The 26,035-nt window shown below is 35.2% G+C and overlaps 1 protein-coding gene across 11 annotated transcripts in view; it reads right to left on the reverse strand.

Moving 5' to 3' along the window:
- Positions 1 to 26,035, reverse strand: part of dnc (phosphodiesterase dunce) — a 194,457-nt gene that overhangs the window by 54,439 nt on the left and 113,983 nt on the right. Inside the window, exon 1 of one of the 11 annotated variants that reach the window (XM_076689541.1) lies at positions 15,864 to 15,964. The exons of 9 other annotated variants lie outside the window; for them this stretch is intronic. In XM_076689541.1, the coding sequence (XP_076545656.1) occupies positions 15,864 to 15,949 (86 nt within the window). In that variant the 5' untranslated portion in view covers positions 15,950 to 15,964. Of the gene's footprint in view, positions 1 to 4,519; positions 7,035 to 15,863; positions 15,965 to 26,035 lie in introns of those variants that run through there. One more of the 11 variants, XM_034329020.2, reaches the window with a different exon arrangement.

Here is a 26,035-nt window from a genome sequence, read left to right on the forward strand (position 1 = left end):
ACTAGATAATAATAAAATTTTAAATAAAATTGAATGTTGTTAATTATTTCCATTCAACCTAGAAACATATATCTTTTATTTTTTTTGAAATGTTTAATTTGTCGTTCATTAGTAGTCATATTATTAATTATGCTACCTATCATTATCCTTAGAAATACCTGTCATTAAATTGTGCTCTATGGTTCAATGAATGACATTTATAATTGTGTAATTTGAATATTTCCTGCAGGCATAGAAAATTTCAATACAACCTAATCAATATACGGACGTGGTATATCTAATATACGATATTAGATATACCATATTAGCTAATTTTATCTTTTTTAATTTTCAATATTAATGAAGTTATTTGAAAAAGAAACTAAAATAAAAAAAGATGATACCAAATGAATGCTCACTTTATTTAGCTTTGCACTAATTAGTCCAAATTTAACCACTTCCTGTAATTAACTATTGGCATGAATTCAAAGCACACATAATTAAAGTTCAAATTAATCAACGAAGCAAAACAACTTTGAAAAACGAATTCATATGAACCAAAGGGAAGTTCAAAACTTAAACAAATATTTGACTTGGACCTCTCCCAGTCAAATGATGATTTAAAACAGGTTTTTTTTCACTTTGTTTCACACTGCTTCGACGTAAAAGAATGTTGGTTTTTAAAAAGGAGTTTCTAATTTGAAGGTTCTTCTCAGCCTCCAGACAATACATGGCTGTTCTCATAATTCTTGCGTTATTAACTAATAAAAGGTCTTCGGGCGTATGGTTGTGTAATGAATTTCATAATGACAAGACAAGGATTTTCTGTGCTACGTAATTAGACGAGCGTGACACGTTCATTTTCTTCGTATCAGCTTTTAGTTGCTGATTTTTATTGTGTAACCTCTTCGAATTTCCGAATAATCACCGTTCAAAGTTGCTGCGATACCCTGTGTTATTCGATCAATCAATCTTCAGGGTTTTACTTGTGAAAAGTTTGAAAATGCTAAGCTTTATTGTTCTCTTCAATCTTTCTCTTTAAGTGTATCTTGATAGCCATCATTCAAGCTCGTTATTATTTCCTAATTCTTATTGCGTTTGCCGGCAAACTCGTAAAAGTCCCCCTTCGGTTATCAATGGATCTTATCTTATGGTTTCTAGGACCAACAGTCACAAAAATTCGGATGCTTCATGCAATATAATAATTGAAATACAGTGGTTAATTATTTCCTCATTTGAAATGTAATTATCTCCAACATTGAGATTAATGAAAATTGAGGTTAGGTACATTCCATTTAACTTGAGGTTATAAATTTTATTTCATTTTGAAGGTTCATTATCAGTTGGAACATTTTTTAGATAAAGTGCGTCAAGTCTTTCTAAGAAATTATATTTTTATTATTTACTTTCTGAGGTGAGGCCCGACGCCATGATGTAACAGCACGTGATTAATTTATATTCAACATTAAATCGGCAAATACCTGTCTACTTGCTTAAAAAAAAACTGTGCATATATGAAGATTCGAATTATTAACATAATTAAACTAAATCTCCTATAAAAATTTTTCTCATACCATTTACCATACTAGAACATCTATTATTTATTTCTACAATTCTTCATTTTAATGCGACACTCAAAATCAACAAATAATAAAAATTCAATATTTACACAACAAACTGAAGGTTGTTTAAACAGTCCATCTCTAAACAGTGATAATCAATCATGTGATTTCACACGTATCTTTTTTCATTTCATTTTATTTTCGACTCTTATTTGCGCTGTGTATACAATTTATCATTGCAACATTGTTATGTTCCTTTTGCAATATTTTTATTGAAATTTGCCAGTTTTATACAATATGTGGTAGCAATGAATTTTCAATGATAGGCGACGAGGCGATTATTGCTATCTATTATTTGCCACACACTCAGAATAGATCTGGTTTACAATGACGATAATTCTTTGGATTCATTTTGTTTACAATGAGAGCATCGCAATGGCTGGTTATTTTTTTCTCTTTTGTCAGCTGTGTAATCTGAACGCGGAAGTGCGATAAAATCTCTTTGCTGGTCGCGAAATCCAAATAGAAAATTGATACTCCCTCGCTCCGAAGATAAACATCGCATTTGCATCCGAGGCATATGTTATTTATATTTATTTATTGGATCCGAGAAGTTTCTACTTGATATGAAATCTAATAAAATGTTGCACTTTAATGTTACTCTGAAAATCGACGACGTTTTCATCGTGCGTCGATTCGAACGCGTTAATCAATCCCACTGTAATTAATTTTCAACAGTGCAAACGTTGATTTCATGTTGCTGATACGATTACTGTTCGAAAAGCGTTTTAAATGAGAAATGGAAATTTTCCATCCAACGATACAATTAAAATTCATTCAGTAAGAGGTTTATTCCCAGAAAATCTTTATTAAAAAAGAAATGCTTATAAAGATATAGGTTAGGTTGCCTCGAGTTACCCTAACCTCAATCACATGCATCCTCGAAATTCAGATTATAATTATAATTATTTTTAACTATTTTAGGAACCATCTAAGTCGTCACTGTGTCAAAAACAAATAGAAAGTCACGAGTAATCGGGAAAGATATAGGTTAGGTTCACTTTAATCGGAACAGAAACCACGTCAGCCTCCAATCTTGTTCAGTTTTAATTTGAAAAGGTCCCGAAACATTTCAGGAACGATCTCAGTTTCCAATCTCCTGTAAAACGATCAGAAATCGCGAACGATTGCGAAAGGTCGGGGTGAAAGCTCGGTATCGATCACAGGCTGGCGTGCCGCACGGTTGTTAAGGGTGTTTATCACCTACGCGCTCTTCAGGGTCGCCAGATTTGTGTCAAGAACTCGTTCTTGTACTTGTGCGCGATATGCGGCACTAGCTGCTGGAAAAACGCTCGTCGAACGTACGTACGCGGAAGAATTTACGAGCCTACGAACGCGGATATCTCAGGCGTAAAAGTCGTCGCCACGTCTTCTTTTTAACGGTGCCTTTCAAGGATGAAATACCGAGGCCTCGACATTTCAGCGAACCGCGCCTATTCTCATTCAAACTGTAACGTTCAACTCAAAGTCGCATCCTTTCAACATGAAAGGAAAATTGAAAGTATAATACCCGTTTCAGCATAAAAGTCACTATAAGCATGCCACGAGGGGTTTCAGTTTCGATAACAGCCCGCTGGATTAACATATTATCAAACATTAGAGATCTTCACATTTCATAACACATTGTTGAACGTTTAACCAAAAGAAATTCATTCAGCGTGAAGTGCAAAATGAATATGACAAGCAGAATTTTCTATCGAGTGCTAAAAATGTATATTTTTAGGTTAGGTTAGAAAGTTCAACGTATTCGCGAAAAGGGAGGCTTCTTTTCCCTCAAGAATAATTCGACCTCCAGATGCTAATGGGTTTCAGTCGTGTGGCCGGTACTTCGAGCAAGGTGCACATCGATTACATTAGCATTAGGGCTAGCAAGTAGATCGGATTTAATAAACCCAGCTGGATATAATCTTAAAGGGGTATTACACGACCCTGGTTCAGTTCCAGGGAGCTGCTCACCGAGGGTGTGTCGCGACGAGGAGATTATTACGGCTTCTGTTTATTAGCAATGCCCGATTTCGATTTTCCCTATGGTGTAATTAAACGGGCAGTCGTGAGCCGAGGTTAATCTTGTGCCTTACATGTCTAATATATTATACTTCACAGGATAGTATCACAGTATTAATGATGCAACAGTGATATTTTAGAATTTTTAATTTAGAAGAAGGATAAGCAATTAGGAAACAAATAACTATGCAATAGGACAGTCGGTAGTCGGATAAGTAGATTATGACCCCACCTACCGCAGATAGTTAGACAGGTAGATTATGCGCAGCGACGTCCTAAGTGGTCAGACAAGTAACAGGGGAACAGAGGAAGTGCTGGTGGTCAGACAAGTAATATAGGGATGGTGGAACCGCAGATAGGCGGATAAGGGAATAGGGACGGTGACACCATGGGTAGCAATACGAGTATGACAGGGTTCATAGGCAGTCATATTAATAGGATGAGGACAGTAGTACCATGGATGGTGGAATGGGTTTGTGGGTGATTAGGAGGAGTTAGTGATCCGGCAAGTAGAATAGGCCTAGTGGTGCCTTGGGTAGTCAGGCAGGTACTGTGGGGGCAGTGTGCCCACAGGTGGAGAAACAAGTAGCTAATGGACAGTGGTATTGCCATTAGTCTGATAAGTATAATACTACCACCAGAGTCAACTAGTCAGACAAGGATCAGATTGTTATCATTTTAATGAATCCTCTTGATAGTAATTCGACGGAAAAAATTTTAATCGTAGAACTGTAACATGGTACACTTTTACGATGATATACATTCGAGCTGTGATCACGAACCTAACTGATCGCATTTGATGACGTCAGTATTTCTATACTTCCAAGTGTAATAACAAAGAAACAGAATTATCCTGGGCAAAAAAATTTCCATCAACTTCCAAGCTTTAATTAGCAATCGATATCTTGACTCACCTCCTGTTACGATCGACGTAATAACGACGCGAGTGTCGTCGAAGACGATGACGACGTCTGTCGATGTGAGGCAGACCAATCGACGTAGTTTCTTTCGAATTTCGTCTAGAATCGACACGTTCCCGATTATCCTTGCTAAAAGAGTCACTTCTAGTATCCTGCTTTTCATCCTGCGGCTCCTTCGACCTGACCATCATCCAGATGAGGAACAAGAAGGTGATCATCGTCGCGTCTTCGGTCATTGCCTCTTTTCAACTCATTCTTTAAGATACCGATCATTCGTTATTTAAACGACACTCACTTTTTTCTTTATGTTCACTTGGAGATTGTTTTTCCAAATATTTTTCCATTTTATTAATTGAAAATTGAAAAGAATCAGTTGATGAACAGTATTCGTAGTGATTAAAGTTAATTAAGTTCTATCGATATTTTCAATAAAATGGGTAATAAATAAACAAGTATAACAAGGGAACAAGGGTAGAACGACTTAGTTAAGAGAACCAGGCCACCTAGTCTTGCAGACACCATCGACAACTAGATAACACACGACAACACGATCCATTATTCCCGGGATTTAGGACAATAGCCGTTCAATATTATTCCAGAACAATATTTATTGTTCTCCGGTTGTAGGCAGCAGCTAACCAGAAACGCGTAACCGTGCCCGAGATTCCTATTTTTTATTGTAAAACGCAGGAAACCATGAAGGACAACCGCGTTTAGTCGATTTTCCTCTTTATTTAAAGTTGAGGATTCGGTTGAGCGACTTTTGTCAGCGTTTTTTACATTTTTCTAAACTTTAAACTGATTACTTATAAGTTCCCTTTCCAATTTTAAATAAATTGTGATACCATTTTGAGGTTAAGTATGGACCTTCCCGCCTTTTCTATATTTTCACATTTCTTATTAATTTCTACAGTTTGTATCAATCAAAATGAATTACAGAGTGAAAAAAATCTACTATTGATTTCTTGTTATAGGAAATGTGACTAACCGTCAGCCATTTTGAGGTTATGTTCGATAGCGACAAAGTGTGCCAAACCCATTCATCGTTCTTTCTACTTTTTAATCTTTTTTGAACAATTTAGACCAATAAAAATCGTCATAACGGGAAGGTTATCGATGTACCGGGAGAAAAAATTAATGCAACACGACTCGACGATATTTCCAGTCGTTCGATTTTCTAGCTAAGGGCCACGGATGAATTATTGAACTACACAGAGACGTTTATGCGTGCGGAACAGCCTCGTTCTGGTATATTGGCCGGCACAATGGGAATGTCACCGCCCGTGACATTTCTCTTGTGCTATTATTAATGTGACATCTACGAGTAAGGTGGTTCCTATTAAAAGTCGATTTGCAGCCTTTCAAATTTGTATATCTTCCTGCTTCCTGGAAGTCGAAAATTTCCTTAAAAAGAAAGTAGAACTACTGATCGAAGATTTGTCTTTGAGCCATTATTGTGAATTGGTTATACTATCTCTACATCAGGGGTTAGGTTAGGTATTACAAGTTAAAGTTAAATGTATCATTTTTAAACGAGAGTTTTATATATTTGAAGAATAATTTTTAAAGGACTATTGTGAAATTTAGGAAACGAAAATAATATGAAATACAAAAGTACATTGAAATTGTGGCTCTCTCCATGGTCCGCCGTCAGAGGGGCTAACTTCCCTAACTTCTGTTAAATAATTAAGCCTGAATCGTTTCTATTTCACCATTTAACTAATTTCTTCTTTTTAACCCCGAAATTGAAAGCAGTTCACAGTAATAATACGTCGCACCAGGGAACTTTTCAACCCTCTTCAACTAGTTTCTCCCCATTTGCTCTGAGAATTAAACCTCAATCCTTCTCCATCTCCAAAACCAACTCACTCTACGCTTTTTAAACCATTTTACCATTCGTTCCTTGAAATTTAAACGATTCTTACAGTAATCCTCCGCACGAGAAAAGTTCATCGCAAAAATTCATCCCCCATCAACCTACTTTTTTACATTTCCACTGAAAGAAAAAGGGGAATCGTAATCTCTTTCCAAAACCATCCTTCATTCCACGAACAAACAACATTCTCGTTCTTGTCTGATTAAATCGTTCCATTGAAATCGTTCCACCTTGGCCAATCACGCTCTGTTCCAGGATCAGACTCTTTGTTAGACGATGGCGACTGGATCGTTAAATATTGACAGTCTGTGGGATCCTATGGAACTCGTAGTCTAGTGACGTAATCGTTTGTATGACCAGAGAATTCCTCGTTGCACGGGTTACGAGTTATTAATATTTGTGAAGCACTCATACTGACTTTAGAGAGATTCATTTCTTCTCTTTACTTTGCAGCGCAAGATGCGCTGTGGGGAATGGTTTGAAAAACGAGCTTTTGGGGGAATGTGAAATTTTTAGGAGCACTTTGTGATAACCAAATAGTTCTGGTATATGTTTGAAGTATTTGGATACCCGAGTACCTAGGAGACATCCAAGACAATGAAAATGTATGTTTTAGTTGGCTGGTCTACCCAGGGGTAAAAATTTTTAATATATTATTAAAAAATTACAACAGAATTATGCAAAGAAAAATGATGTCCGAAATAAACCTTGTACAAAACTGAATTCTAAAAGAGTCATAAAACTTTTCTTTCTCAAAATCAGCTCAAAAATATTCACTACCATATTCTAGCAACCCCTGCAACTTCTCTGAAACTTTTCAACGTACCACTATCCTCTGTAGAATCTACTGAAAGTCTCCAACGAAATTTGCTTAAAAAAGCAGTCTCACCCCCTAATTTGCGATGCAGAGGGGTTATGGTCAACCGTGAAGGGAGGCTGGATTTTTCAATAGAGTACAGGATCCTGTGGCACGATCGATGGAATCCATTAAGAGAATTGAAATTCCCGGCCACGAACGGGCTCAACAAGTACTCGGTTCACGGAACAATGCACGTACCGTGAAAGACTATCATCGTTCGATATCTGGATTCACCGGTTATTGATTTTGAATCTTCGATCTCGTTGCGGCTACCTCCAAGAGATAAAACCATTGATTTTTAAAGGGCCCTTTTTCATTTTGTTCGTTCAAGTACAAAAAGGAATAATTTTAATTGAAGAAAAGGATGATTCATATTCGAAAGGGTTTTTTTTAAACATTATATAATATTTATATTGATATTTGAATAGAATTCAAAATCACGTTAGAAATTTTCATTTTAATTGCAAGCTTTACACTTCGTTAGTTTCAATTAATTATTTCACAGCACGTGTGAAATTTTACACGATTACGTTTAAAAAGGTGCTAATTGCAATTAAACGAGCACGCAACTGATCACAAGACTGTGATAATTAAATTTTAACTAACTGTTTTAAACACGGAAGCTTCCTTATTGGAAGTATTTTCATTGGAATTAAAAGTAATTTTAATGATTTGCTTTAATAAAGTTTTATTCAAGTATTATTTTATCACCTATCATTAATCAAAATCGAAAATGAAAATGGACATCAATTAATACGAAAAGTCTTAAAAAGATTCATTTGTATGGCAATTATTCATTTACCAATGAAACCCTTTTATCAGATTATCTGAGCATACTTTCATTCATTGACATTTATTAAAAATTCAATTATCTATCACTTATCAATCACGAAGTCACAGAACACACTTCAAATAATTCATTTCATTCATGATAGTATTCTAATCGGTGACGATCACTTATAAATAAATCAAAATTTGGCATTAAATACAATTGATGAATGAGTATCAGAAGAACATCACAATTAAAAATTTTAAAGACACTTTAAGTGACAATGAGTAACTTTTATAAAAAAAAAGTCATTAACAAATGGGATTAACGTCACAAGAATGTCACAATTTCACGTCAAAATCAAGAAAGGTACTCGAAGTTCACTTTTATGGATTACAAAAAACAGATGGAATGAAAAGTGGCAAGTGAGGAATCTGTTGAGAAATTTTGGAAAATGTCGCGGTAAAATGCAATCGCGAGGTGCACCACCACGTGAATCGAGGTGAACTAAGCGCAGCGACGCCAGGCGTCGCGACACGACCTCGGGCGCGAGCACACGCGTCTCTTGTTGCACGCTCAAGCGTAACGACGCTCGTTTCCTCGGCGGAAGCGGCGCTTATCGTCTTCCTAGAGGTTTCCGGCTTCCGATGAATAATCTTGTCAATTTATTGTTACACCATTACAAGCAATAACTTAAAATAATTCAAATTTAATTTACTGTAGATAATTTATAAGAAAAAATTGGAAAATTTGAATGAAGTTTTAATTAAGATAATTCAAACTGAAGTAAAGTATGATTTACACACAATTTGAGGAGAAATTCTGAGATAGGTCAGGTTAGGCCAATGATTATGGACATAGTTGTATAATGAAAAATAGTACTACAAATACTCTTGTTAATCGCTGCTCATCAGAAGATCATTAATTGGTTTGATGGTCAGTGTAATTTGTTGATGTAATTGAACTTGATATGCTCGACGGTTTCGCGTACTGTAAACAACACTAATTGAAAATGAAGGAAGCAAAATCGTCAGAGATGTGATTGTTGAAATTCAAAAAACCTTAAAACTTTATACTATTTCTTCATTTAAAGCAATATTTTTTAAATCATTCCTTTTTTAATTTTAAATAATTTATAGAATAATTCAATTTTTTAAAATGGTGTCATTGTATATTTCTATTTCAGCAAGGGACAATTATTCTATTTAAACTTAATTAATTAATTGGATCATTAAATTTTTCATTACCAACGATCATATTGCTCAACATATCACAATCAGCCTCACAATGAATCAACACGTAGTTTCCCTCACACGAACAATTAAACAATTTATCATTTCCCTCCAATTATTTTTATATATTCTTATCATATCTTCTGCAATTTAATTAGGCGTTATTATTTATATTAATTAAGCACAGAAATTCCCATTGTTGATAACATTTGCACCACAACATTTTCAGAGACGAAGATTCTCTCTTCACCTTATTTATTTATTTATCACAGAGAAATTAACTTTCTGTTAATTCCAAATATCAGCACGATAACACTGTTCCACGACACGATCGAGATCATAACACGGAACACAAATGATCATAATATCGAAATTTCATCACGATCAATGTTAATAAATGAAATCGTGCGATAAATAAATTTTTATAAACCATTCCAATCACTTTCGTAACAAGATGAGAACGAGAAATCGGAGGGATCAGCGATAAGAAATTTCACGTGAATCGTTACGATTCATCGATCACAATGGCCGTTCGATTTCGAAACGAAAGTAGATCAATCTGCGTTTCGAGCTGCTCTCGTACCGAGGACAAACTAAGAGAACGGCTGAAGCGGAACTGCTGAAAATCCGTCAGCGAGAGCGAGAAGGAAAGAAATCGATTGTCTTGCGATATCTTCGCGCGCTTTAAATGCGAGCCGCCATTAACGTATCAACACTTCGAGGAGCCCGCGTTTTCGTAACGTTCCCGCCCAATTTATTAATTCTTCATTACAACACATTGAATCTTAAAACCACTTTCATTCTTTCTAACTGGGTCTAAAAATATTTTTCAGAGTATAAAAATGTATTTTAACGTAGCTATACTGTTTCCGCCCAATTTAGTGATCCTTCTAAATATATTTGTTAAGATATCGAAATATCTTTAGAATGTAAATCATATAGAACTGTTAAACTGAGCTAACTGCCCAACTATATGTAGACAGTAATTGACACTTATGTAAACTACCTTTCAAAGCAGAAATACAAACATTTCAAAATCTTTTCAACGTATATTTAACTGACTTACGTAACATCTCAATATTCACGTCCGTTAGGTGGAAGTTGAGTAGAATAACCACTTACCTGCAACAGAAAAATACGAATAGGTTATTATTATTATATTTATTAATGAACAAGATATGGTAGCGTCAAAATTGACCCGGTGCCTTTTTAACATAACGGTTAATACGAATGGGAAATTAAGATAAAAAGAAATCATGCAATTAGTTGTTAACCCTCGGACAGCGGACCATGGAGAGGGTCCTAAAACGACGGACCATGGGGAGAGCCCCAAGACGGCCCCAATTAATATTTTTATAAATTTGAGGCAACACTGACACAGGCTTCGTTGTTCAAGGGTTAAACGTCGATTGAGTATATAGACAGCAACAGAAGGTGACGTTTAGTGCTCATTTTCAAGTAATAGTCCTTCTGTTTTTATGAAATATTCATGCATGGACATAAGTAATCAAATGAACGATCGTTCGTGTAAATGTTACGTTCATTATACAAGCTTTACGTCACGAATTATCATCCCGTTACCATTTTATTTCACGTGTCGTGTATTCCTTTACGTGTACGGACACCCACAACACACAACACCTCGAAGCAACTGCTTGAATAATAATATTTTAATGAGGGAAAATTGTGTCGTGCTATCAACGTCATTAATGCTTGATCGTTTCTCTTTGCTTTTAATCTTTCAGCCAACCTCTTCAGCTGTTCCTTATTATATTTCTTATTGTTTCAACTGTGATGCAGTCGATCGATTGTTAATCGTTAACGAGGTATACGCATGTTCGATCGATAAATAATTAATGATGACTAATAAGAATCATATCAGAGATGATAATCAACCACGAAAGAGGTTTCTAATTATTGTTGTTGGCGTTTCAGAGTCTTGAAATGTTTTAGAGGATTGATTGAGTATGGTGGTATAGTAAATTTACTGTGAAAAATAAATTTCAAACTTTAGTAAGTAACTGAATCACTCAACATCAAATCGGGTGATAAATTATAGCTATTTTACTTTAATTCTGTTTCAATTTTATAATGCAGTTTATATTTCGAATTTATTCTCCAAGTTTACCAAGACTTTCAGTTAAAAAACTTGATTTTCCATTGAAGGAAATTGAATTTTTATCGAAATTCAATATTGAAAGGAATTTGACTTTGATCGAAGAAAACTTCGAAACTGGGTATTAAAAGAAGTTTCACTTCTATTGGAAACTCTTCGCAAGAAAATTCGATGATTGTATTGATTTTCTACTGTGGAAAATTTTAAAAAAGAATTACTCAAATCGTTCCAAAAATTTAAAAAAAAATGGAAATCACCGCATCTGTCGCCCAGTTTTTAAAAAATTATTGCGATTTCATCCTGTCGTCATTTTTGTCCATGATATTGAATCCAACTTCCCCCTACCCCCCCATTTTTTGGCAGTATTAAAACTTCCACAACTTGTCCAATTTAAACTCTGCAATATGCCGATTTTCCGATAGCTACGTGGTTCAGCATATTGTCATATGTGTCGCTGGATGTTTCTAATGACACGATAAATGTATGCTATTGCTTCATCATCCTTGCCGTTTACCCAGAATCCAATGGTGCCCCATAAACATGGCGGGTGCGCGGGAAGGGTGGTTTAACCTACATTCGTTGCACGCAAAACGATAAATCTTGCGTTTTGATTTCAACAGCGTAGCAATTTCCCTTAACTGGTTTATAAATGAAGCACGGAATGTAAGATAACGAGAGAAAGAATTAAAAATTCCTTTAGAATGCTCGCTTTAAACGCAAAAACGTAAAAGTACCTTTTAATCTTACTGTAAGATACAACATAACCTATTTTCTGAAGGACTGATCAATTCTTTCCAGAATACAAATGTTTTCATTAATAATTTAAGCATTTATGAAGTTTTTTAAAGTCGGTGCTTGAATATTTATGGAATGAAAAATGGGCAGAAAGTTAAATTATTAAAGCTGAGGAAAAACTGAAGAGCTTTGGAAGCAAATAAAAATTGCAGGGGTGCAAAAAATATTGAACGAAGTGGTATGTATTATTCAAGATGGAATGAGAAGCGCCATAAGCGGAGGTCTTGAGAAACTTCTCATGAATTTAATGTTCTGTCGGTGCAGCAGGATTCGATATTACCGGATGATAAAACAGGAATTTCGTGTTGATAAAGAAGCTCCCTACAGTTAGATACAGCAGACGTGGGGGCCGATGTTTCTTTCTTGAGGCTTTGGAGGAGGACCATTTTAGGAAATGAAAAATTATCGTGCTGCAATTGAATGCGTGCATTCTTCACAATTTATATGTTTACGTGGCACAGCTATACATTCTATGTGAATAATACATGCGAACATGAACTACACCTAATGGAGAATTATACCTCGATATTTCTCTGCGTTAGTGGTTCTAGGTGTAGCACCATTACTAAAGTAATGAAATACTGAAACCTTCACAAGCGAAGAAAAAAAGTCTAAAAAAATTCCTAGATTGGTAATCATCTGCAGTTCGTCCCAATTTTCCCCTATTTCTTCATTCCTTTCATGCCAGTTACTGAATGTTCCTTAACTAATTACTAGATGGCGCAGATGGCCGCTTCCCTCTAACCTGCATACGCTCAACACACCAAAGTGCAAACTAAAATTCAAATGTTGATGAATCCATCTACTTTCATTCCTTTTGATTAATTTGCGCCATTTTAATATGAATAGTACATAAATTTCACGCTTTGAAATTTCCCAAGGATTGAATGAACAAATAACAAAAACTCTGTCTACGTCATCATTCCCCACCACTTTGCTTTTCTAATCGGATACAGCGTGTCTCGGATAAGTGAAGTCAGCACAAGGCTGGCGGAAGAAAAAAAAAAACGAGCCGAGTCGAGGGTCGGAGGTTAAGTGGTCGAAACACGGTTGCGAAGGGGGTGGCGAAAGGGGCGGGGCGCTGCAGAGATTCCCTGATACGCACCTGGCCACGCGCATTTGAGGGCATCAGTGACGTCAAAGCACGACGGTGGAGGTTCTCGACTACGTCACTGGCCCAGCCAGCCTCCAACGCCACATCATCGATCAGTTTGACTCCAATGGTGGGGATAGGGTGAACCAGAAGGCTTGGACGAGAAGTGGGGGAGGCGGGAATCAAGGAAATATCACTAATAGCCGGCTCGCGGTCTATTAATTAAATTTTTGATTAGTCGACGGATATTTTAGTACCACTCAACCACCATTTTCGATCAATTAGAGTCGAATCGACGCATTTCTGGGATGGTAAACGCGACATTTTCAGTGCAATGAGATTGCACTTCAACAAATAATTATTTTTATAAAAATACAAATGTGAATATACGATTTTTATAAAAAAATATGCGGCAACATTTTTACATCAACTGTTTAACAATTGGAAATCATTCCTCGTTTGATGGAAAAACGAGAGAGAGATTCGTTTGAGAATCTCCCTATTTCAAGAGCAAATAAGATGAAAATTGTACGGAACTTCACGAATCTACTTCAACAGAGCAAAGAATGTGAACTTTTCCACCAACAGTGTCTCTTTTATTGACTTTTCTTCTTCCTATTTCAGCAGAAATATTCCCACCGAAGTTTTCGACAAAAGCATCAACTTTTAACAAGTCTTCCGAGAATATCGTTTGTCGTTCCTGGAATTCTCCAACTTTCCAGACAAAATTGACAGAAATATGTCAATTGAAACGTAACAAACAACGTTAATTTTACAGTATACGAACTATTATAGTGCGTACTGCTAAGTTAATCAATATATTTAAATGAAAAAGGGAATTCAAGTTAAATGAAACAAATAATCTTCTTTTATGGTTAATTCACAAATCTCTGAGCTTCTTTCCGTTCATTAATGTAACGCTGTCAAGATCTCGTTATAGTTGCCAGCAACAAGATGAAAAAGGAATTCAAGAATACTCTCGTGTTCATTAATCCCGTTGCTTAATTAATTTCAAGGCAAGCATGTCAAGAGTTAACACCACTGTTTCGCCAAAGGAAATAATAAAAAAGTAGTATACACCCTAAACGAAAATTTCCTTCATCATTTCTGAAACCCTTATAATAAGGTAATAAAATGCTGCACTACTATGCTACTATATTAGTAATAAAGAGAATTGGAGCATAAGTGTGCACACTAATTAGTATTCACACTACAGCAGAATATATTGCTGTAGTAATTAATATGTGAGCGTAATTGTTTATACTATTGAACTAGTTAGTATACTTAAATGAAATCACGTGCAACAATTCTGCAAATTAATATCGAGCTAATAAAACAAAGGTGTTAATGTGCAAACGAAGAATTTCAGCCCCATTTCCGTTTAAGCTTCAACTATTTATCACCTTTCGTGCATCTTAAAGAAAGAACAACGTGATGTTATTAACAAGAACGTTCCAATTGGTCACGAAATAGCTACGATTTATGTTTGTTTGAAAATAGTTGTTATCTCTGTGTATTATAACAACCTGTTTTTCTTTCCTTATGTCAAATTAATTTATTTCTATGATGAAAACAAAATATAAATAGCACGTACAATATTTATCGTTCTGATATATTTTATATTATTTAATTTCCTATTGAAATGTTTAAAAAACTGGGTCAAAGAAATGTTAAAGTATTTCAAGGTTTCAAGAGAAGATACGTGTTCAAATCAGATTATTCACTGATAAATTGCTATATTTGAAACCTTGCTTTCATCATGTGATGAATTGTTAAGTATTTTTCAGCTTTCTATATTTATGATCTTATTTCTCTCTGGTCAGTGTTTTATAAATATCATGTTACTAGTAAACGTTGGTCGCTGAAGCTTAATATAAAATCTTCAAGTCGTCTGAAAATCTGAAATGCTAATCCAGTTGAAACGCAAAACTCTAATTTATCTTAATATGCAAATTGTACGTCGTAAACGTCGTGTGCGATGGTAAATGAAGAAACCGAGCGAACGGAACAACAAGCGATTCTTAGAATTAAATGAAAGAACAGACTAGATTGAAGTTCATGGTTCCATGATATTTCGTTGGTAATTTTCTTTTAATTATCAGCCTTTCGTATCAAATCCAGATACTCACAAAATTCTCTGAACAAGTTTATTCTTTGTTAACAATTAATAAAAGGGTTTTTTATATGTAAAATATTAAATTACTGAATTCTGTAGAACTTAATTTTGGTGAGATATTGTTTACCTTAATTTGGAATGAATTAAGATGAAATAAGTCTTGATAGGAAAAGACTTGAAATTGTATTTAAGTGATGAGCGATGATTAAGTTAGGTCTGACTTAAGTTAGACCTGACTTAGTAGTATCTAATAGTAACTCAAACACTAACGATAAGTAACTATAATACTTCCAATAGTGATTGTTTGAATAATACTTAGGTACTAGTAGCTAAATTAGTAACTGAAATAGCAGGACTACTATTTTTATCAGTTCCATGGGAAGGGGATTCAACTTTCCATCCAATTTCCTTCTAAAGCAGCACGAAAACGCTTGCGATTGCTATCATCGCAGGATTAAAATCAACCCCATCGTCTCACTAACCTACTTGAGGGATGAACACGTGGTCCACAGGGGCAGCAACCGCTGCTCGAACGTTTCCTTCTACGTGCACACCAGTCCTGACCCATCCTCCGTCAGCAACCCTTTCGATTTCACCCTTTCGATCAATCTATCCAACCTTCTGGGCCACAAAATTCCAACGGCAGTTCGATAAAACAAATCTTCCACTACCGGTACACGAATGGTGAACGCATTTTCAAACTCCCTTAACTTTTAATTCGTTTAAAAAAGTTTTGGTTTGGAATGTTTAAGCTCGCCATTCTGATTAGCTGTATCTCCTTTTCGTTCTACAGAAGCAATTTTCTTTAGTAATTAGTTGAAGGGTTCTTTTAAGTCGTCGTTTCGTAATTCTTAATACATTCGCCGATTATTCTTGAAAATGGATATTAAAATTCGTTGTCGGAGCACTTTGCAATAGCTCTAATTAATTTCTTAAACACCTTAAGCACCAGGATGTCTCTTTCTCCAGCATCACTTAGAATATTAAATAGTTGTCTCGTTATTTTAGGGATACCATTGCATTAGGCTCATAGCTTTGTCAAAATTTTAACTTTTAGGCCATTCCTCTTCAGTTTCTTGTTATTTAAAAAAAAAAGAATATTGCGTTAGGCTCATAATTTTGCCAAAATTTCTTCCTCAATCTTTTAGATTTTGAAAAAATCATCACGTTAGATTTATAATCTTGCATTTCTTGCATTCTAAACCCATGATTTTATATTATTCATATCTGAACTTCTTGTTTCCAACACATCAAACTATAAGTCTCTATCTTGAGCACTAACAGATACAAACTTTTATCATTAATCTGTGTCCTATATTCATACTTCTTTGTTCTCCATAAATTTCATTTCACAATTTTTTCAAAACGTGCTCTTTACTCATACCATTCAAACCACCTTTCACATAACCCCTTTTCACACACTTTAATATTTAATTTAACTTACACATTAATATTCCTTAAATTTAGAAAATAATTCCAACATTTTAAACTTCACTGTTCTTATTTAATAACTAAATATTCTCATCAGAAAATGAGTTCTCTCCTACCAGAAGATACATTGATTCATCTTCCACCCACGAATGTAAACATTAAGTACTCAATCATAAATTATCACTTCTAATGATCAGTATTTCATTATACTCGTCACAAAATATGTATCCCCATAAAGAACTGCTTAATCAACCCTTAAATTCACTTTTGACTTAACCATAAATTAATCATCACTTCCTTGACCCAAAATTTATCAATCCAATCACAAATCATCATCACAAACAAATCAGTGATCCTCAAACACTGTGATCTTCCAAGAAAATTATAGGATTACAGGATCAGTTGAATTCGGTCCAGCCGGTCCCATCAGTGATCCTCATCACCCATAACCACCCCCAGTTGCTCGTCAATCCCAAACCTTCAATTATCCAGTCCTAATCGAGGAAGATCCATGGATCCCACATAGATGATTCAAATATAACACTGAACATCCTTCAGCACCCAGTTACACCCACAAAACCACCCCCACCCGTGTCAATCGCACGTGGACACTTTTCAACCCTTGCTGGAGCACTGAACGCGACTGAAACGGAACTCACGTGACCCAAGGGTCTCCATGGGCATCTCGTAGGGCACTTAGGATGTTCGAGAATGAAGGGTACCACTGAACGACTGACAGAATGCAAACTTCTTGAGGGATGCTCTGTTGAAGGGTGAAACAGAGAGGAGATGAGGGTGCAGCCACGTTGGAGAAACGCGAGCGGATGAAGAGAGGCTCTATCGACGCCAGCGCCTCCTTCGGCGCCGAAAACGACGACGCCGGCCACCCTGGGAGGGGTAGCATCACAGAGAAGGCCACCAGGATGGATTCTCAACGATTGTACGCTTTTTCAGCGTAGATCTTGCTTAAACATACTTTACCTCTTGATAGAGAAGCAATTCTTTTTTGCTCCAAGGTGCTTCGGAGAAAATAACAGGGTGATTTTTGAAGGATGCTGGATGATTCAGTTTCGAGTGAGTTAGGGGGTGAGTTTCAGAGAGCAGTTGGAAATTGATTTTCTCAAGGACAGTAGGGGGATGGATGCTTTCTGAGAGACAATTGAAACTTTATTTCTAAAACAACAACTGAAGGTTGTTGTTGCCTTTTTATTATTGAGGGATGATTCTTCGTTGTCGTCCCTGTTACGCAAAATTGCGTGTACAAAGATGAAGTTAAAAGTAAAGTCCAGGGAATACATCACCCTCAAAATTAAAGAAAAAAAGATCCTGAAGGGAGAGGGTAGAAAACTGTGTATCATCAAATGACTGATTGAACGAAGAATTTTAATTTCCATATAAAAAGCAAAAGACCTTTCATAGCTTCATTGACATTTTGCAACGTCATTTAAGAAAAAGCTCCCTTTTTAGCAGTAGCTACACGTTAATTTACTTTCTCTGCTTTCTTGCTGTTCCAATAATTTCTCGTTTCGCGAGATATACCGTGCAACTGAGTTACCAACGAAACAAAGTTAACATCGAACGTTATAGCACATAAGTTACGGAGCCTGCTGAGTAAACACAATGCTCGAAAAGAGAAGTTACAATGAGGTTGGTGATTTTTTCCCATTTCAGTCAAGCTGTAGAAAACACTGAACAAAATTCTATTAGAAAAATTGTACAAATTACATTCTACTATTTTTGTTTTTCGTTTGCAATTATACTAATATTCGAAGTGGCAAAAAATAAATAAATTTTTGATTATTGATTGAAAAATTAAAATTATTTTTATACAGTCCAAATTTGATGTTGTAATTTGTACACGACTTCTGTAACGCACTGTATAGTAATGCTGTCGAACATGTTAGCAAAAGGAAATGGTTTAATATCCGCGTTGGAAATATCATTCATGGTAATGGGGGTTAAATACACGTTTGCTAGCGTACTCTGGAAACCACGTGCTCGACGACACACCCACGATGTTCAAAATCAATGGAAAGTCGGGTGGGCGCAGCGACGGTGTCGTGACCCCATCGTTCCTACAATTGCTGCCCCCTTTCAACATCAAAAATAGAGAAACAGCTAGAGTAATTAGCAGAATAATATTCTGCTAATAATAAACTACCTTATACTGCTAATAAATACAACCTTTCATTAATAGGATGTATTTATGTTGCATTAAAACTGTACAGGTTGAGTCAAAAGAGGTGGATGCCCTGAAAAATGCTTGGAAGACTACATATGAAAAGAGATACTAATTTGGATCTAGTCAAAGTAATCCTTACCTAACTTAAACTTAATATTACGTAGTGTAAAGCTAATTAGGACCCACAAAAACAAACCCAAACTAACCTTAATTACATTAAAAGGGTCCTGTAATCTTACTAGAACTTTGGCCCTACTTATTTGACACAATTTACAAATTTTCTATAGAACTGGGTCTTTCACTTGAGAGGTTTGAAAATAGCGTTAGAATGAAGTTGAACATCAAAATCATAAATTTCCCCGGTTACTTGGGACGCGAAACATTCCTGATAACGATAAGAACAGCATCGAAACGAGGAAGGACAGGGTATTACGAAAAGCGGTAGATTACATCCTCCTGATAGGAAGAAAAACCATGACCCTTCTGAACGAACACGAAGTCATGGTTATAAACACCGTGGACAAAGAAGTTAGTAGGTTACCTATGGCCTACGTCAACGATTTCCTTGCAATATTGAGCCTACACACGCTAACTGTTAACATCGTGTGAAAGAGAGGATCACGGATTCAGGAAAAAGCTAAAGGTTAACACATCGCATTCGATACAAACACGGAATAACCTTCGAATAAAAATCCTTGGTTACAAGGATTTGCTTAATTTTTTTTTGGTAAATTATTTTAAAATTCCTAAAAAAATTATTCGTATAAAAATAATTGTATCTCAATATGGATTAGTAATTAAAATAATTTTTAAAGAGTTAAAATAAAAAAATGGTCATTAAGTACTAAGATAATTCTTTTCGGACGTGCCATCATCCCTAATAATTTTATACAGATTAAACGCGGGAAAGGGGAATGAAAAGGAAGAATAATGTCTTGGAACGAAGCTATCGAATCGACAATTTATCTCGAGTTATTTCCATTACGTTAGATCCCCCTAAGCGGGGATCGATCGAATCTACATTTTTCGCTCGCGTCTTCTCTCTCGACACTCGAACCGAGCTTTTTAACCTCGAGAAACATCTTGGCTCTCTCGAAAGAGGCCGGTGATGTCCCTGAAACAGGAAACACCGAGCTACCTCGCCGATTCAGGCCGTATCGTGCACAGGCAATCTTGTGATGGGATCTAATAAAGATGGAACGGTGAACTCCTTTTTAAAATTGATGCTTCTGTTTGTTTCGATGTTGCAAACTGATAAAAGAAGAAAATTTCCGTGAAACGTGAAAGTTAGAGTCTTATTTACTCTACTTTTATTGAAAATTGTGTGACAGCTCTCCAGCCTTGTTTTAATTTGATATGTTTAGGGCACTGAAATGCTAGGGAATTTTGTATCTCGTAAAATATTACTAGAGAAATTACAAAATATTACTAGAAACATTTACAGCTAATTATTGACGTTTCAGAGTTGCTTTCTTATGTTGGTACATATCTTATTAAATTATTTAATTCATAATAGTTCAGAAACGAACCGGAGATGGAAAAGTTTCATTGCAAGAACTGAAGATGAAGCATTTCAGTGACACAAAAACAAGAAAAAGTTCATCTGGTCCTAGTTATTGATTCCCAACAGAAGCTACAGTGCTACCGCGACAGTCCCTAGTGGAAAACTGTTCTTTTCCTCTCTGTTGGTAAAATTCTATGCCGATAATGCAGTTTCCTCTGCTGTAGTTACCTGTTGTGAATAAAACATGTTTCCCCTGGCATTTGCATGCATAGTGTCTAAGTTTCTGGATGTGAACATCAATATACAGAGTAGATTTGCGGGCTACGATCGCAACGTGTTAAAAAAGCAGAAGATTATGCAATAAAAAGTACAGAAAATTATTATTTAAGTTGTACACACTTCCATCGAAAATGAAGACATCAATACTAAATTTTACCAACAGCATATCAAACGAAATACGAGATGAAAATTAAAAAGACCCTGAAGAAATATAAAGAGGAAGATAGAAATCCATTTAATGTACTAGAAACTGGAAATTGATAGCTCGGAGTTGATCATCGAGCCAGGTTTCCAGCACGATCGTCTACGCTTGACAAACAAGACCTAATCGAATTATCGGTGAAACAACCAGTTATATTTCCTGTCACAAGGTTCACGTGTACACCGGAGCCGTGTTTGCACGGTGAATTATCATCAGCGTGTAAGTGAAACGGAAACGACGAAGTATCTACTCGTGGGAATGGATACAAATATACTTCAACGTGAAACGTGATATGTACATAAACCCTCATATGTACACTGAGAATCTTTATGTAAATATTTGTTTTTATAAAACATTTTTTTTGTCAATTCATTAAAAATATTATCTGGATGTATATGTGAAAAAATAAAAATAAAAATAAAATTGCAATGAACCAAAAAAAGTGTAATTACATTTTGCATGACTGAATCACCCTGTAGATTGCATTATTGAGTATAAATATTTAAACATCAGATTGAGCGAGCAAATGACACAATTACTATGGCACACGAAGTATATACACCCGAGTTGAATGGCGATTCGAGGAGTCGATAAAAAAGTTGCTGTTATGTCTGGAAGGTGTTATCGATTCAAGGGGTGAAGTGTACACGAACGATAATTGTTTCCGACTCTATACTGACAGAGTCTCAGCTACGTGATCGTAATTCAAAGAGGAGGGTGATCATCGATCGTGCACTTTTTATTCGGCAACTGAAATTTTCATCTTGGATGTTCGTTTTTACTGGTTCAAGTACCGCTGCTCTGTCTACTTGAGTTAATTAGTAAGGGAGAGTTTAATCGAATCCCTGATTAAAGATAGAGGGTACTAATCCTTGATCGAAGGGTCGAAAGTTCAGTGATTGGAGGATTTGAAGCTTGAAATGATAGATTAGGAAATCAGGAAAGTGGGAAATTTTGGTAGGAATGGATTTTGGTGAAATTGGATTATTTGCTAATTAATTATTTCATTTTAAAAATCAATGATCTGTGTAAAAATTAAAATAATTAGTTTTAGTATTTCTTAATGCAGAATTTAACGAAGACCACTTCATTGTACGTGATGTTATCAGTAGATGCACTAGGTAAGCAGAAATTACCGGGTAATTGGAATTTTGGAGCTTATTCAGTCAACATGAAATGAATGGTAATTGTTCCTGACGTGGAACACATTGTTCAGCGTGTTTGGATAACATTTCTGGCTCGTGCTAGATTTCACAGAAAACCATTTTTAATTAAAATTAGACGTTCTTTCAATTTCTCGATGTTTATCTTCATGATGTCTTTCCTAACTGTTTGAACGAGAAAATTATGATTAAATTAACTTAGACTAGTACTAAATTCTTTGATACTAAACACTTAGTATCTAAAAAACGCGTTTCATTCGACTGGAAATCGAACTTTCATTAGCCAAATGATAATTAACCATCGCCTCGTGGCCCGTTATGAAGCGATTAGCGTTTTCCGCGTTGCAAATTAATTCCTGAGGCATCAGCGCGATGAAAGCTTGTTAGAGAAAACGAGCGGAAAGGGACGATATACCGATATCGATTATTCTCAAAGCCGTTTGCTGACAAAATACCTAAATATTGCTGAAAATATTCCAACTTTCTGACCCATCGTTTCAATCGCGCACTGTCTGAAATTTATCGATCTGACAGTGTGGCATTGTTTTACGTTTAAGTAACGGGCGTGAAATAATTATCCTGATAAAATATACGGATCAGTGAGCTTCAACAAACACTATAAATTAATTACTGCAATTTAGTACCTGATAAATGTGTGCTCTCGTTATCAGAATGATTTATTTACGAGCGATAATTTTAACCTCTTCAAGGATATTAACAAATATATTAAACATTCCACTTTGTATATTTTTCGATGCATTTCTATAAATAAAGATTCTCTAAGCAAAGATAAGAATGTCTATTTAAAGTATTACCAGATATCATATTTGTGTCACTTTGTATAGCAGATTAAGATAATTTCCTTTACGACTTTAATAAATACATTCTGAAGAAGTTGAGATAACCAGTGATCTTATTCAGTTTATTAATAAGGAACTTATATAAAGGAAAAGACACTTGTATAAACAGGGATGCATATATTCATTTAGATACTTCTAAACTTTAACAAAAGTGATTCATATTCTTCTTGTTATTTTATACAATTCAATAATTATTTATGCTGAAGACCATTGCATCAATCAAACATAATTATATTGGATAAACAGATATTAGCAAAGAAGTATGAGTCACTATGCAAATATTATTTCAGTTGAACCAATCATTTGTATTAAATCTACTATCTTTTCCTCTATATAAATCAATCGTCCTGTAATAATAATTCACTTGATAGAAATAGGAAATTAAAATGCTGACGAGTCAATAAAATGGAAAGATACTTTAAGTTGCATAAAAATGTTATACGGTAGCATAGTAAAATGCAGTTATAATCAGTAAAAACGAGGATGCTTCTTCTTTGAAATGCTTTTTATTTCACGTCGATATCAGGCTTGGTTGCCGAGATATCGTCGTTTAAAGCCCTGCGTAAATTTTAAGGATTCGCTATCTGTGTCTTACTCGGGCGCTCGAACCTCTCGCTATCTACCTTTCACTCGCACGCTCGGACCTTTCACTCGCACGCTCGGACCTTTCACTCGCACATTCGAACCTCTCACTCCCACTCGAATCTTTCACTCACACGTGCGGACCCTCCACTTGCATACTCGGACCTTTCACTCGTCCGCTCGGACCACCGACTCACACAAGCGCGCGACCTACCTCACGCTGGTCAGCAACGCATGGTGAGTCAGCAACTTTTTTACTATTGTATCTAAGTACCTGATACTACCACCAATATCGCTAACGAACTCACTTCCAGGAAAAACCGGTTTCAGCGATTCTGAGAACTCTATACATCTCATACATCTCCTACACGTTAAAAAGCGTAATACTTTGGAAGGCTATATCTCCGGAACCAATTGAGCTAGCGACTTCAAACAAAATGCGTTATAAAGGGCACACTTTCCTCTATCTTCTCCATGTATTTTTCAGTTATAATTTTTTATTCCTTCTTAGTGTAATCTTTAGATTAATTTTGATTATTTAATTTATGAATCAAGAAAGTGGTTTATGTTTAAGGCCTTGCTAGCTAAGAGGTAGAATTGTAATTATTATGTGGGTAGATGCTTGTAAATTAAGAAATATCATGGATTCTTATGGATGCAAACTTTTTTTACTGATTTTAAAATAAGAGGCTCCTTCTACGTGGTTCCATGAGGAAGTTATTGTATGTAAAATACAATTCAGTATGCATTATATGAAACAGATTATAAATTTATGAGCATATGTAAAATATTCTGTTGTTTAATTTATAACGTAATGCAAAGGGTATATTCCATCTTTCTCATTTCTGAAAATAATTTAAAATCAAATTTTGTGAACAAATCAAACTCAGTGAAATATTAATGGTAAACAATTATAACAATGAATAACAAATAATTTGTTTAAATTTTACATTCATCTAATTCAATTATAGTAATTTCCTTTGATTGCGACCAAAGGTAAACCCTTTTACGTTGATTAAATAACACACAAATATTGTTTAAACCATAATATTCTCACGAATTTACGTGTTTTCGAAACAGCAATAACATTTTCGCGCAAATTAATAATTTCATTATACACTTGGGTGGTAATAATTAATGAAAATGTACCACGTTATTTCATACAGTGATTAAAGTTTAATGCGACACAAATTAATACCTTCAGACCAGTAACAATTAATATATCGTTGTTCGATTTATCAATCCGTATGAATCAGGAGGGGATAAACTGTGTCAATTTGTAGATGGTAATTCGATTTCATGATTTCATAGGTGGAATTGAAAAAGAAATTTAAAGAGAATATGAATGAGCTTTTCCCGATGTTCTAACGAAGCACGAAGTTAATTAATAAAATCCTCTCTTCTGTCTCAGTGACAGAAATATTGCAAAAGCTGGAAAGTTAATCCACCAACTTTGTTTCGCAGATTAACCTGGATGAAGTTGGACCCAATTCAGACGTTTTAATTAAAAAATCGTGCCCGGCGTTGGTAGAAAATTAATTCCATTGCTAAATTATTAATTGGGTTTTAGTTTTTAATTAATTAATAATTGATTGAGCATCTTCTAAATTGGATTCTATTCAAATTTTATAATAAAAAATTGTGTTTATCATCGGAAAATAACTAAATTAAGCTGTTTGAAAATTTAAAACAATGAAAGGACATAAAATCTTTTGCATATCCTTATGAATATTAATGTTATTTAATACTTCCTTTCTTCTTTCTACCTGATCGAATACATTAGATTTCCAGTATAGAACACCAATGACCCTCATTGCATTCACGTATCAGTGAGAACGGAAATTGCTTCTTCGAAATGGAGATGTCGAATCAGATCAATCCATTAACATATCCCATTTTCGGAACTGCCCAACGCGAGGATGTGTATTGATCGAATCCAACGCGAACAGAAATTCAACCTAATCACCGGGAATCTCACGTTTGTATCTTCCATTCATTTGTCACACACACACACACCTGCTCGAATGATTACAGCCTTTCAGTCAAAACAAATTGCAATCACATTCAATGATTAATTACATGGATGCATATTTTGTGATGGGTTATTTTAATAATTGATAATATTTAAAAAGCTTTAACATTTAAAAAACAGGTTAACGAAACTGTTATTTGTTTTACGTCCTACGTTTAATGCACTTACTGATATTTATTCCATCAATTTAACTTTAATGTCCTATTTATTTTACCAAATGAACACACATTTCAGAATGAAAAGTACACAGGTGTCCTACTAAATACGAGATAAATGAAGTGAAGAGCATCCAATATGTACTATTCAAACATCCAAATACATCTAGTGTAATTACAATTCCAGTTTAATTCCGTGAAAATATCCCAGTCAGTTGGTTTCCTTTATTCCGACTTCGAAATGTGTTTATCAAAATAAATTCC

Source organism: Osmia lignaria, chromosome 8 (assembly GCF_051020975.1).
Source record: "Osmia lignaria lignaria isolate PbOS001 chromosome 8, iyOsmLign1, whole genome shotgun sequence".
Classification (NCBI taxonomy): domain Eukaryota; kingdom Metazoa; phylum Arthropoda; class Insecta; order Hymenoptera; family Megachilidae; genus Osmia; species Osmia lignaria.